Genomic DNA, 13,802 nt, shown 5'->3' with positions numbered 1-13,802 from the left:
GCCTCCACATACAGCACAGCCTCCACATGTAGCACAGCCTCCACATACAGCACAGCTTCCACATACAGCACAGCCTCCACATACAGCACAGTCTCCACATGTAGCACAGCCTCCATATATAGCACAGCCTCCACATACAGCACAGCCTCCACATGTAGCACAGCCTCCACATACAGCACTGCCTCCACATACAGCACAGCCTCCACATGTAGCACAGCCTCCACATATAGCACAGCCTCCGCATGTAACACAGCCTCCACATATAGCACAGCCTCCACATACAACACAGCCTCCGCATGTAGCACAGCCTCCGCATGTAACAGCCTCCACATATAGCACAGCCTCCACATACAGCACAGCCTCCACATAAAGCACAGCCTCCACATGCAGCACAGCCTCCACATGCAGCACAGCCTCCACATGTAGCACAGCCTCCACATGTAGCACAGCCTCCGCATGTAACAGAGCCTCCACATACAGCACAGCCTCCGCATACAGCACAGCCTCCACATACAGCACAGCCTCCACATGTAGCACAGCCTCCACATGTAGCACAGCCTCCGCATGTAGCACAGCCTCCACATATAGCACAGCCTCCACATATTGCACAGCCTCTACATATTGCACAGCCTCCACATATAGCACAGCCTCCGCATACAGCACAGCCTCCACATGTAGCACAGCCTCCACATATAGCACAGCCTCCGCATGTAACAGCCTCCACATATAGCACAGCCTCCACATACAGCACAGCCTCCACATACAGCACAGCCTCCACATGTAGCACAGCCTCCACATGTAGCACAGCCTCCGCATGTAACAGAGCCTCCACATGCAGCACAGCCTCCACATGTAGCACAGCCTCCACATGTAGCACAGCCTCCACATGTAGCACAGCCTCCGCATGTAACAGCCTCCACATATAGCACAGCCTCCACATGTAGCACAGCCTCCACATGTAGCACAGCCTCCGCATGTAACAGCCTCCACATATAGCACAGCCTCCACATGTAGCACAGCCTCCACATGTAGCACAGCCTCCGCATGTAACAGCCTCCACATATAGCACAGCCTCCACATACAGCACAGCCTCCACATACAGCACAGCCTCCACATACAGCACAGCCTCCACATGTAACAGAGCCTCCACATGTAGCACAGCCTCTGCATGTAACAGAGCCTCCACATACAGCACAGCCTCCGCATACAGCACAGCCTCTGCATACAGCACAGCCTCCACATACAGCACAGCCTCCACATACAGCACAGCCTCCACATGTAGCACAGCCTTCACATGTAGCACAGCCTCCACATACAGCACAGCCTCCACATGTAGCACAGCCTCCGCATACAGCACAGCCTCCACATGTAGCACAGCCTCCGCATGTAACAGCCTCCACATATAGCACAGCCTCCACATACAGCACAGCCTCCACATACAGCACAGCGTCCACATGCAGCACAGCGTCCACATGCAGCACAGCCTCCACATGCAGCACAGCCTCCACATGCAGCTCAGCCTCCACATGTAGCACAGCCTCCACATGTAGCACAGCTTCCACATGTAGCACAGCCTCCGCATACAGCACAGCCTCCACATGTAGCACAGCCTCCACATATAGCACAGCCTCCACATACAGCACAGCCTCCACATACAGCACAGCCTCCACATGCAGCACAGCCTCCGCATACAGCACAGCCTCCACATGCAGCTCAGCCTCCACATGTAGCACAGCCTCCACATGTAGCACAGCTTCCACATGTAGCACAGCCTCCGCATACAGCACAGCCTCCACATGTAGCACAGCCTCCACTTATAGCACAGCCTCCGCATGTAACAGCCTCCACATATAGCACAGCCTCCACATGCAACACAGCCTCCACATGCAGCACAGCCTCCACATGTAGCACAGCCTCCACATGTAGCACAGCCTCCGCATGTAACAGAGCCTCCACATACAGCACAGCCTCCGCATACAGCACAGCCTCCACATACAGCACAGCCTCCACATGTAGCACAGCCTCCGCATGTAACACAGCCTCCGCATACAGCACAGCCTCCACATGTAGCACAGCCTCCGCATACAGTACAGCCTCCACATACAGCACAGCCTCCACATGTAGCACAGCCTCCACATGTAGCACAGCCTCCACATGTAGCACAGCCTCCACATATAGCACAGCCTCCACATACAGCACAGCCTCCACATACAGCACAGCCTCCACATACAGCACAGCCTCCACATGTAGCACAGCCTCCACATGTAGCACAGCCTCCACATGTAGCACAGCCTCCACATACAGCACAGCCTCCACATACAGCACAGCCTCCACATACAGCACAGCCTCCACACAGTGTCTTGAATAAGTCCCTGTGTCCCTTCTTCTGCAGGCGGGAGGTGCAGGACTACATCCCCAGCCAGTACTACAAGGTGGTGAAGCCTCAGTCCTGGCTGAACATGGTGATGCATCATATGCAGCAGATCCAGCCTCTCAGTCCGCACCAGGGACGGGCTCAGTTCTTAGGTAATTAATGACTAACACTTATATCGCTTAACTGGCAATTCCTAGATTTGCTTCTTACGGCAGAATTGCTCCAGTTATGAGCAATGGAGCGCAGATAATTCTCCATGGCGGCGGCGGCGGCGACTGCCCCTATTGCCCGGCAGGACTGTGCCAGGATCCTGCCATAAAACAGTGTATATCCGCGGAGTGTCTATTCTCTTCCAGATTTTGCAAGTGAACTTTCCCTTGCGGAAATTGTTACATAAGCCATTGCCCGACTGTCAGGGCTGAGCTCATACATTGCCGGCTTCTTCCCGCAGGTCTGGTCAGTGCCTTCCCCATGTCCGGCTCCTCTTTCTTCTACATCCAAAGTTGCAGTAACAACATGGTCATCTCTCCGTGCATCCTGGCCATCAATCAGAACGGCCTGAACTTCCTCAACAAAGAAACGCACGTATGTATCTGGGGCGATGACTGACCCTGGGGGTCCGTGCGCACAGTAAAGCCACACCCAGAGCCCGTATGGCGGTACACACAGGCCCTACCAGTCCATATTCCATATGCACTCTAAGTGCCGCCATATGGTGCTTCCATAAAGCAACATCTGCACTCAGAACTGTATTGTTTTTTTTTTCCCCAAAAAGATAAAACCTAAAGGGGTCGCCCTAATAATGTATTTGTATGACCACTGTCCGAACAATGGAACCTTCCCAATTCACAAAGAACAATACGCAGGGATTGTATCCGGTCACGTTTATTGCTGTTTTCCAGGAGCTGATGGTGACGTTCCCTCTGAAGGATATCCAGAGCACTAGGACGCAGCGTCCCGCCCCGGGGCTCAGCTACCCTTACGTTGACATCATGCTGGGAGATATGATGTCACAGCGGGTAACGCAGCTGCAGCTGGAGCAGGTAAAGCAGCGGCTGCCTGTCATACGCTGCGTCATCTAGCACCCATGCAATCGAACCATTGCCGAAATAGCACTTAGTTACCCTTTTCCCATCCTCGTAGTATAAAAGTAGCTATCAGAGCCATCAGTCAGTGCATAAGGATGTTCTGCACATCTTGCGGGTCAGTTCCTCACCATTATCAGGATCTTTGCTTGCTGTCAGTGAACGGAACTGAAAATGTAAACTAGAAAGCCCTTATCTGACTGTAAACAGAGATCCTCAAAGTAGTGAGGATTGAAAACGCAAAGTATCTTAGAAATCTGGAAAACGTTTATTTAATCCTCATACAAGGGGTCGGCTCATTGTTTTCCGTGATGAAATTAATAATAAATATTTTGCTTCGATATAAAGTTTTCTCCTGCTTCCATCTTTATAACTTGTCTCTTCTGTCTGTGGGAGCTCTCATGTCACTTCTTGTCTTCTACTTTGCCTGTGGACCCCGAGTCAGAGCCGGTAGCGGTGGGTACGTTACTAGTTTCCACTTATCATTCACCAATAATAGTCATTAAACCCATCTCATCATTTAGGGTCGTTAGCAGAATTGTAAATTTGGAGTAATGGTGGCACATATACAGTAAAGGCGTCTATACACATGCAATAATTGTCACCATCAACCCTGACCTCTCCCCCAAATACATAAATGCTCTGCTCGCATGTCTTCTGTGTGCAGAAACACAGTATGCCTATGGCAGCTGCTTATCTCCCATTAAAATAAAGGATTGGGCATGTTAAAATTCAACATACCCTATATTTCTTCTAACTTCTGCTATAAGGGTAATGACACCACCACACACATTAGGCCCACTTCACCGTTTTTCATGTCCGTACATAGTCCGTTTTTTAAGGACTGCAATTAGGGACACATGTACACCCAATGTAGTCAATGATGGGGCGCACATGTCATGTTTTTCAAATTTACCATGTCCATGTGAAAAACAAGCTGACGTCTGTTTTTTATCAGCAGCACGGGCAGAAAAACTCCCCACACATCCGTGTGTCATCAGCATGACATGTACCGGCGCCTTGGAAAAAGCCGTACAGTTAGCGCTGTTCCTAGTTATCGCGTGCCAAAGACAGCTCTGTTCAGTCTCGCCTGGTCTCCCTGAGCTCAGTGCGACCAGGCGACAAAGATGGGAGTTGTATTCAGCACCCGCTGTGTACATCGTGTGCAAAATTAAGAATAAAAAAAATTGGTATGGGCTCCCATGTTATTTTGATAACCATCAGAGGTAAAGTCTATGGCTGAGGGCTGATGTGATTTAGCATGGAAAGGGGACAATATCCCAAAAAGTTCCCAGGCTATTAATAACAACTCACAGCTATTTGCTTACCCTTTACTGGTTAGTTTACGGTTACCCTAGAAAAAAATGATATAGGTTCCCCCTATAAATTCACACCAGCAAAGGCTAAACATACAGCTGAGGGCTGATATTAATAGCCAGGGATATTGGCTCCCCTCCCAAGCTAATAACATGAGCCCTCAGCCACCCCAGAAATGAAGCATCCATAAGCTGTGCCAAATCTGGTGCTTAGCCTCGCTCTTCCCACCTTCTGTGGTGGCAAGGGGGTAATAGGGTTGGGGTTGTATGTCAGGTGACATCAAGCCCAGGGGTTAGTAATGTTGAGGAGTCTATAAGATGCCACCGATACTAACCCCATTGAAAAAATTGAAAAGAAAACACAGCCTGAATAAAATCCTTTTTGATTATGGGGTTAGTAATAAGGGTCTAATAGACGCCTCCCCATTAGTAACCCCTGTGCTTGATGTCAGAGGCAATAAAAAAGCAGACATCAACCCCAACCCTATTACCCCCTTGCCACCGCCCCAGGGCAAGTGGCAAGAGCGAGGATAAGTGCCTTATAGATGCGCCATTTCTGGGGCAGCTGAGTGCTGATGTTGGTAGCCTGGGAGGGAGCCAATATCCATAGCCCCTTCCCTGGCTATTAATATCAGCCCACAGCTGTCTGTTTAGCCTTTGCTGGTTAGAATTTATAGTAGGATCCTACATCCAAGAAGTATCGTTTCTCCTTGCGCAGAGTGACATGTCGAGGTGAGGAGACTTAAAGCCGCAATGCTCCTCTGGGAAATTTGCAAATTGTCTCTTCCGAGAGGAAGAGGACTAGAACTCTAGTGTCACTTATTGGAAGTAGCAATCCTAACAGTCAATGTTGACCCTTTAACGAGCCTTGTCAAGGTTCGTTAAAAGGTCGACATTGACTGTTAGGATTGCTACTTCCAATAGGTGGCACTAGAGTTCTAGTTCTCTTCCTCTCGGAAGAGACAATTTGCATAGTAAGATCCTATGTAATTTTTTTTTCTGGTGTGCCCCATAGACTAACCAGTAAAGGCTAAGCAAACAGCTGTGAGTTATTATTAATAGCCTGGGGACAATCAGGGCTAATGGCCCCTTTCCCAGATTATTAATATCTGCCCCCAGCCTTCGGCTTTCCCTTTGTTAGTTAAGAAAATTACGTGGGAACCTGCGTCATTTTTTTTAAAATTAATTAATTTTTGTTTTAATAAAAAAACAAATTAAAAAACACAAAGCATTTATTGTATAGCACACTGACATCTATATATTGATCAATCTATCTATCATGTTCCTTTTCGTTATCTATCTCCATCCTTGATTATCTTTAATACAAAACACGCTTTAATTTTTATGCTGCATTTCATTCCATGCATGTCACACGGACAGCACACGGATATGGACAGCACACGGACAGCACACGGACATGGACAGCACACGGACAGCACACGGACATGGACAGCACACGGACAGCACACGGACATGGACAGGACACGGACAGCACACGGACATGGACAGCACACGGACAGCACATGGACAGGACACAGACAGCACACGGACACGGACAGCACACGGACACGGATAGCACACGGACAAGGACAGCACACGGACATGGACAGCACACGGACATGGACAGCACACGGACATGGACAGCACACGGACAGCACCCGGACATGGACAGCACACGGACATGGACAGCACACGGACAGCACACGGACATGGACAGCACATGGACATGGACAGCACACGGATATGGACAGCACACGGACATGGACAGCACACGGACAAGGACAGCACACGGACACGGACAGCACACGGACAGCACACGGACAGCACACGGACATGGACAGCACACGGACATGGACAGCACACGGACAAGGACAGCACACGGACAAGGACAGCACATGGACATTGACAGCACACGGACATGGACAGGACACGGACAGCACACGGACATGGAAAGCACACGGACATGGACAACACACGGACATGGACAGCACACGGACATGGACAACACACGGACATGGACAGCACACGGACATGGACAGCACACGGACATTGACAGCACACGGACATTGACAGCACACGGACAAGGACAGCACACGGACATTGACAGCACACGGACAAGGACAGCACACGGACAAGGACAGCACACGGACATGGACAGCACGGACAAGGACAGCACACGGACAAGGACAGCACACGGACAAGGACAGCACACGGACATGGACAGCACACGGACAGCACACGGACAAGGACAGCACACGGACATGGACAGCACACGGACAGCACACGGACATGGACAGCACACGGACATGGACAGCACACGGATATGGACAGCACACGGACATGGACAGCACACGGACAAGGACAGCACACGGACACGGACAGCACACGGACAGCACACGGACAGCACACAGACATGGACAGCACACGGACAGCACACGGACATGGACAGCACACGGACATGGACAGCACACGGACAAGGACAGCACACGGACAAGGACAGCACATGGACATTGACAGCACACGGACATGGACAGGACACGGACAGCACACGGACATGGAAAGCACACGGACATGGACAACACACGGACATGGACAGCACACGGACATGGACATGGACAGCACACGGACATGGACAGCACACGGACATTGACAGCACACGGACATTGACAGCACACGGACAAGGACCGCACACAGAAAAGGACAGCACACGGACAAGGACAGCACACGGACAAGGACAGCACACGGACATGGACAGCACACGGACATGGACAGCACACGGACATGGACAGCACATGGACAATGACCGCACACGGACAAGGACAGCACACGGACAAGGACCGCACACGGACATGGACAGCACACGGACATTGACAGCACACGGACATTGACAGCACACGGACATTGACAGCACATGGACAATGACAGCACACGGACATTGACAGCACACGGACACGGACAGCACACGGACACGGACAGCACACGGACATTGACCACACACGGACATTGACCGCACACGGGCACGGACAGCACACGGACAAGGACAGCACACGGACAAGGACAGCACACGGACAAGGACAGCACACGGACATTGACAGCACACGGACATTGACAGCACACGGACATTGACAGCACACGGACAAGGACAGCACACGGACAAGGACAGCACACGGACAAGGACAGCACACGGACATTGACAGCACACGGACAAGGACAGCACACGGACAAGGACAGCACACGGACAAGGACAGCACACGGACAAGGACAGCACACGGACATGGACAGCACACGGACATGGACAGCACACGGACATGGACAGCACACGGACAATGACCGCACACGGACAATGACCGCACACGGACAAGGACAGCACACGGACAAGGACAGCACACGGACACGGACAGCACACGGACACGGACAGCACACGGACACGGACAGCACACGGACACGGACATTGACAGCACACGGACATTGACAGCACACAGACATTGACAGCACACGGACATTGACAGCACACGGACATTGACAGCACACGGACATTGACAGCACACGGACATTGACCACACACGGACATTGACCGCACACGGGCACGGACAGCACACGGACAAGGACAGCACACGGACACGGACCACAGCTCTCACCTCATTTTTCAAGTACCAAAATCTTCAGGACGTGTGAAGGAGGCCTTAGATAGGGCTGCAGAAAGGCACCTGCCTTGAAATAAAGCACAAATGAGACATGTCATACTGTAGAAAGCCACACCGTGTCCTCACAATAACATTTCACGAAAGTTTAGGACCCTGGTAATGTGGTGAAGCATTATATCATGTCTCCGACTGAATATCATTATTATTGCACCCTAATAATCATATATCATTGACATCTGAGGTCATCATCTCCATTCCCACCTGTAGGGGGCGCATTATTCCCATCTGTAGGGGGCGCATTATTTCCACCTGTAGGGGGCGCATTATTCCCACCTGTAGGGGGCGCATTATTTCCACCTGTAGGGGGCGCATTATTCCCACCTGTAGGGGGCGCATTATTCCCACCTGTAGGGGGCGCATTATTTCCACCTGTAGGGGGCGCATTATTCCCACCTGTAGGGGGCGCATTATTCCCATCTGTAGGGGGCGCATTATTTCCACCTGTAGGGGGCGCATTATTCCCACCTGTAGGGGGCGCATTATTCCCACCTGTAGGGGGCGCATTATTCCCACCTGTAGGGGGCGCATTATTTCAGTGCCTCTTCTAACAACTTCATCTCGTTTTCCTACAGGGCTTGGAGTTATGCCGGGTGGTCGCAGTCCACATGGAAAACCTTCTCCTAAGTCGTGATAAGCGGCTCACGCTGCCACCCAGTGAGATCACGCTTCTCTGAATGCCACCGGAATGGCCAGGACTAGACGGTGACACTCTGCACTTTAGATTTTGGCACTGGATGACTCGTACACATTAACGTACCCCCACTCGTGCCCCAAATGTGTGCATGATACTAGAGGTAGGCAAGGGCAAACTTACCATAGCATCTGCTATGGGGCCTATGGATAGAAGGACCCCCGATTCAGGATGGATGCCCCCCCCCCCCCCCCCCCCCAATAGATGACGTGCACCTTTGCAGGGTTCCCCCTCACAGGAGCATGTTAGCAAATTTGGGATGCCATCTTGTAATCAACACATCATTTTATGATTACAATCTATTTGGCTTTTATCACTGTCACAGGTCCCCCTAGGTGTTTTTTATTTTCAGTCAGTGAATATGATTTTTTTCTCACTATTTTTTATTAGGTCCAATATTTGGTGCCTAATTCTCTAATATATATTTATGGCGGCCAGATCACTATTTGTCTGATACAGAGCACAAAATCCCCTAGGATTCTGTCTGCAGCCACCACTAGGGGGAGCTCCCTGTATACAGAGATACATGATAAGATCCTGTCTGCAGCCACCACTAGGGGGAGCTCCCTGTATACAGAGATACATGATAAGATCCTGTCTGCAGTCACCACTAGGGGGAGCTCCCTGTATACAGAGATACATGATAAGATCATGTCTGCAGCCACCACTAGGGGGAGCTCCCTGTATACAGAGATACATGATAAGATCCTGTCTGCAGCCACCACTGGGGGGAGCTCCCTGTATACAGAGATACATGATAAGATTCTGTCTGCAGCCACCACTAGGGGGAGCTCCCTGTATACAGAGATACATGATAAGATCCTGTCTGCAGTCACCACTAGGGGGAGCTCCCTGTATACAGAGATACATGATAAGATCCTGTCTGCAGCCACCACTAGGGGGGCTCCCTGTATACAGAGATACATGATAAGATCCTGTATGCAGCCACCACTAGGAGGAGCTCCCTGTATACAGAGGTACATGATAAGATCCTGTCTGCAGCCACCACTAGGGGGAGCTCCCTGTATACAGAAAAAATAAGATCGTGTCTGCAGCCACCACTAGGAGGAGCTCCCTGTATACAGAGGTACATGATAAGATCCTGTCTGCAGCCACCACTAGGAGGAGCTCCCTGTATACAGAGGTACATGATAAGATCCTGTCTGCAGCCACCACTAGGGGGAGCTCCCTGTATACAGAAAAAATAAGATCGTGTCTGCAGCCACCACTAGGGGAAGCTCCCTGTATACAGAGGTACATGATAAGATCCTGTCTGCAGCCACCACTAGGGGGAGCTCATTGCATACAGTTTATGCATTGAACTTAATAATAAGATTGTATGCACTGAACTAGTGGTAACTACAGCCATCTATTAATTTTTAGGAATTACACCCATCATACTTACAGATGTGACCTCGGCTTTCTTCTCCTGTGTCCGCACTGCATGAAAATCATAGGTTGGGATTTGCAGGACTTACGAATCTTGCCCAGGAATCATTTGCACTGAAATTATGTCCCATTATATTATTTTTGTATTACAAATTTTAGTTTTTTTTCAGAACACACAACTTTTTCTTGTACAGAAACTGTTGCATTAGAGGGGAGTCTCAGGGTCACAGGGGTTTGATTGACATAACCAAATGTTCTGTTTTTGGACTGTTCCTATAAATGAATGCTCTTTTTCCACTTGTGTCTTATTTTTTTTAGTCATTTTTGTTGGTTTTATAACTTGTGTATTTTTGTGTAACTGAGATTCAATTTTGTAATAGTTGTTTTTTTTTCACTCTGTTGTAATAAAATATTTTTTTTTTGTCTTCTATTAACTGTTGAATAAATGTTTTACCCAAACTATAAGGTAATAATTTAGAGCAAGTACTGAATTTATAGAAGGTACTATCCCCATTATTTGACACTGGATACAGCAGGAGATAACGACATTGCGTGGCCAAAATGTCGCCAACCTGCGCCGGCCAATGGCCACTCAGTTTATAATTGGACACACATTGTGTGCACCCTTAATTGTTCATGCTGTCTTATTAGGTAGCCAATGGCCACACAATTCTGAAAGTAAAGGGAGGTATTGCCTGGAAAACTGTGCACCCATTGGCCAACACTTGCAGGCCTGGATGAAGCACAACGCATTTCACTCCAGCTCTCCAATTGATTGCTTTTAGGGTCAGTGTCCTGCAGGAAGGTGAACCTACGCCCCCAGTCTCAAGTCTTTTGCAGCCTTTAACAGGTTTTCCTCCAGGATTGCCCTCTAGTTAGTGCGATCGACCTTCCCATCAACTCTGAAGAGCTTCCCTGCCCCTGCTGAAGAAAAGCCTCCCCACAGCATGATGCTGCCACCATGTGTGATGGTGGGGATGTTTTTTTTTTTCAGGGTGATGTGTTCTGTTACTTTTACACCACACATGCATTTAGCCCAATAAATCCTCATTTGTCTCATTTGACCAGAGCCCCTTCTTCCACATGCTCGATGTGTCCTCTACATGGCTTTTTGCAAACGTCAAGCGAGATTTCCTATGACTTTCAAAAATGACTTTCTTCTTGCCTCTCTTCCTTAAAGGCCATGATTGTGGAGTATACACATAATAGTTGACCTGTGGACAGATTCTCCCACACGAGCTGTGGATCTCTGCAGCTCCTCCAGAGTGACCTTAGGCCTCATGCTTGCTTCTCTAATTTAGTCCTCTCTGTGCTTCGTTATGTCAGCTTAGGTGGATGGACATGTCTTGTTAGGGTTACAGTTGTGCCATACTCCTTCCATTTCTGGATGATGGATTGATCAGTGGTTCGTGAGATGTTCAGAGCTTGGGCTATTTTTTTTTATAACCTAACCCTGCTTTGCTTTTCTCCACTACTTTATCCCTGACCTGTCTGGTGAGCTCCTTGGTTTTCGTGATACTATTTGATCCCTAATGTTCTCACACAAACCTCCGAGGCCTTCACAGAGCAGCTGTAGTTATACTGAGAAGACATTATACCCAGGTGGATGCAATGTACTAATTGTGCGACTTCGGCAGGCGGATTAGTCACTCAGGATTTTATTTAGGAGTATCAGACTACAAGGGGCTGAAAACAAATGCACCTCACAATCTTTAGTTAAATATTAACCATGTACCATTTCCTTGTCACAAATACTTGTTAATTAGTGTCGGTAACACGTTAAATACCAACCAATAAAATACATTTAAGTTCGCGGATGAAACATAACAGAACGTGGAAAAGTTCACGGGGTATGAATACTTTTTTTAAGGCATTGTATATATGATGTTGGCAAGTAATCTGGCGCGTAGGAGTCAGGAAACGAGGGTCGGGATCATCCATGCAGCGGTAATGACACATGCACGTTCATGCTGGTTTAACCCTGTGTTGCCCGGGGCGTTCTGCGTAGCAACAAAGGCGAGATTTTGTGTGAACAGTGAACCTGTCACAGTGGATCGGGGAGCAGGTCCTGTCGGCTTAATCAAACTGGCAGATCAGCGAGGAGAAAAACTGCGAGGTTCAAAGCAGGACAGGAGGACGCACTACGATGCCAGCGGCGCCAACGAGGGGGGAGAATTAGCTGCGTTGGATGCCATCACCTGAGATAATTGGGCAGAACTAAAACCCGTCACAACCATTTCCCCCCTACAGGTATGGAAAAGGGGTCAAACAAAAATTGATATGACTGTCGCTACTTATGGGGACACGATTTATGACAGCACTGTATGGCACTGTTTATAGGTGTACTCTCTTTCTGGCGCTTATTTATGGGGGCACCCACTCTGGCACTGGTTATGGGGATGCTGTCTTTCTGGCACTGGTTGTGGGGGCCTTCTCTTGATGACCCTATATGTGGGGCACTCTTGCAGACACTGTTTACAGGAGGAGTCTTTTTACGGCATGTGAGTGTGTTTCCATGAACTGTCTGTCCGTGTGCAAAACTGACATGTCCGTTTTTTAACAGAAACACGGTCCTCAAAAAATACCGCACATGTGCACACCGTTGACATGTGTGTCATGAGTGTGACACATACCGGCGCCAGGAAATCAGCGGTACAGTAAGCGCTGTTCCCCGACGCCTGGTGCTAAAGACAGCTCTCATCATTCTCCACTGTTCTCCCAACGATCAGCGCTAGCAGGGGAGAATGTTGAGAGTTGTATTCAACTGATAACAGTAAAAGCAGGTGGCGGCTGATAGAAGTATTCATCAGCCGCCACCTGCGCTGTAAATAAATAATTATTTAAAAAAAAAAAATAAGGTGGGATTCCCCTGTACTTTTTATAACCAGCCAGGCAAAACTGATAGCTGTGGGCTGCAACCCTCAGCTTCAGCAAGGCTGGTTATCAAGAATAGAGGAGTCCCTAGGCTGTTTTTTCATTATGTAAATAATTTTTAAAAAAAACAGCGTGGGGTCCGCCTCATTTTTGACAACCAGCCAAATTAAAGCAGACAGCTGGAGGCTGGTATTCTCAGGCTGGTAAGAGGCAATAGATATTGTCCCCCCAGTCTAAAAAGTAACAAACACAGTTACTCACCAAATGCCTAATTCCACTTCATCTCCTGTAATAAAACAAAAATAAAACACAACAATACCCCTCACCTTTCTGTCGTTCTGTCCCACATCATAATCCATGTCTGGGGGT

General features: G+C 49.1%; 1 protein-coding gene across 1 annotated transcript in view; it reads left to right on the top strand.

Moving 5' to 3' along the window:
- The window catches only part of MYO15A (myosin XVA), an 86,400-nt gene extending 77,044 nt beyond the window's left edge, over positions 1–9,356 (top strand). Inside the window, exons 61-64 of the mRNA XM_069735648.1 lie at positions 2,393–2,526; positions 2,826–2,959; positions 3,277–3,417; positions 9,052–9,356. Coding sequence (XP_069591749.1) covers positions 2,393–2,526; positions 2,826–2,959; positions 3,277–3,417; positions 9,052–9,153 — 511 coding nt within the window. The 3' untranslated portion in view covers positions 9,154–9,356. The remainder of the gene's footprint in view (positions 1–2,392; positions 2,527–2,825; positions 2,960–3,276; positions 3,418–9,051) is intronic.
- Positions 9,357–13,802: the final 4,446 nt, after the last annotated feature.

Source organism: Ranitomeya imitator, chromosome 7 (assembly GCF_032444005.1).
Source record: "Ranitomeya imitator isolate aRanImi1 chromosome 7, aRanImi1.pri, whole genome shotgun sequence".
Classification (NCBI taxonomy): Eukaryota; Metazoa; Chordata; class Amphibia; order Anura; family Dendrobatidae; genus Ranitomeya; species Ranitomeya imitator.
The sequence above is the reverse complement of the archived record's forward strand: the minus strand, read 5'-3'. Positions and strand labels throughout refer to the sequence as shown.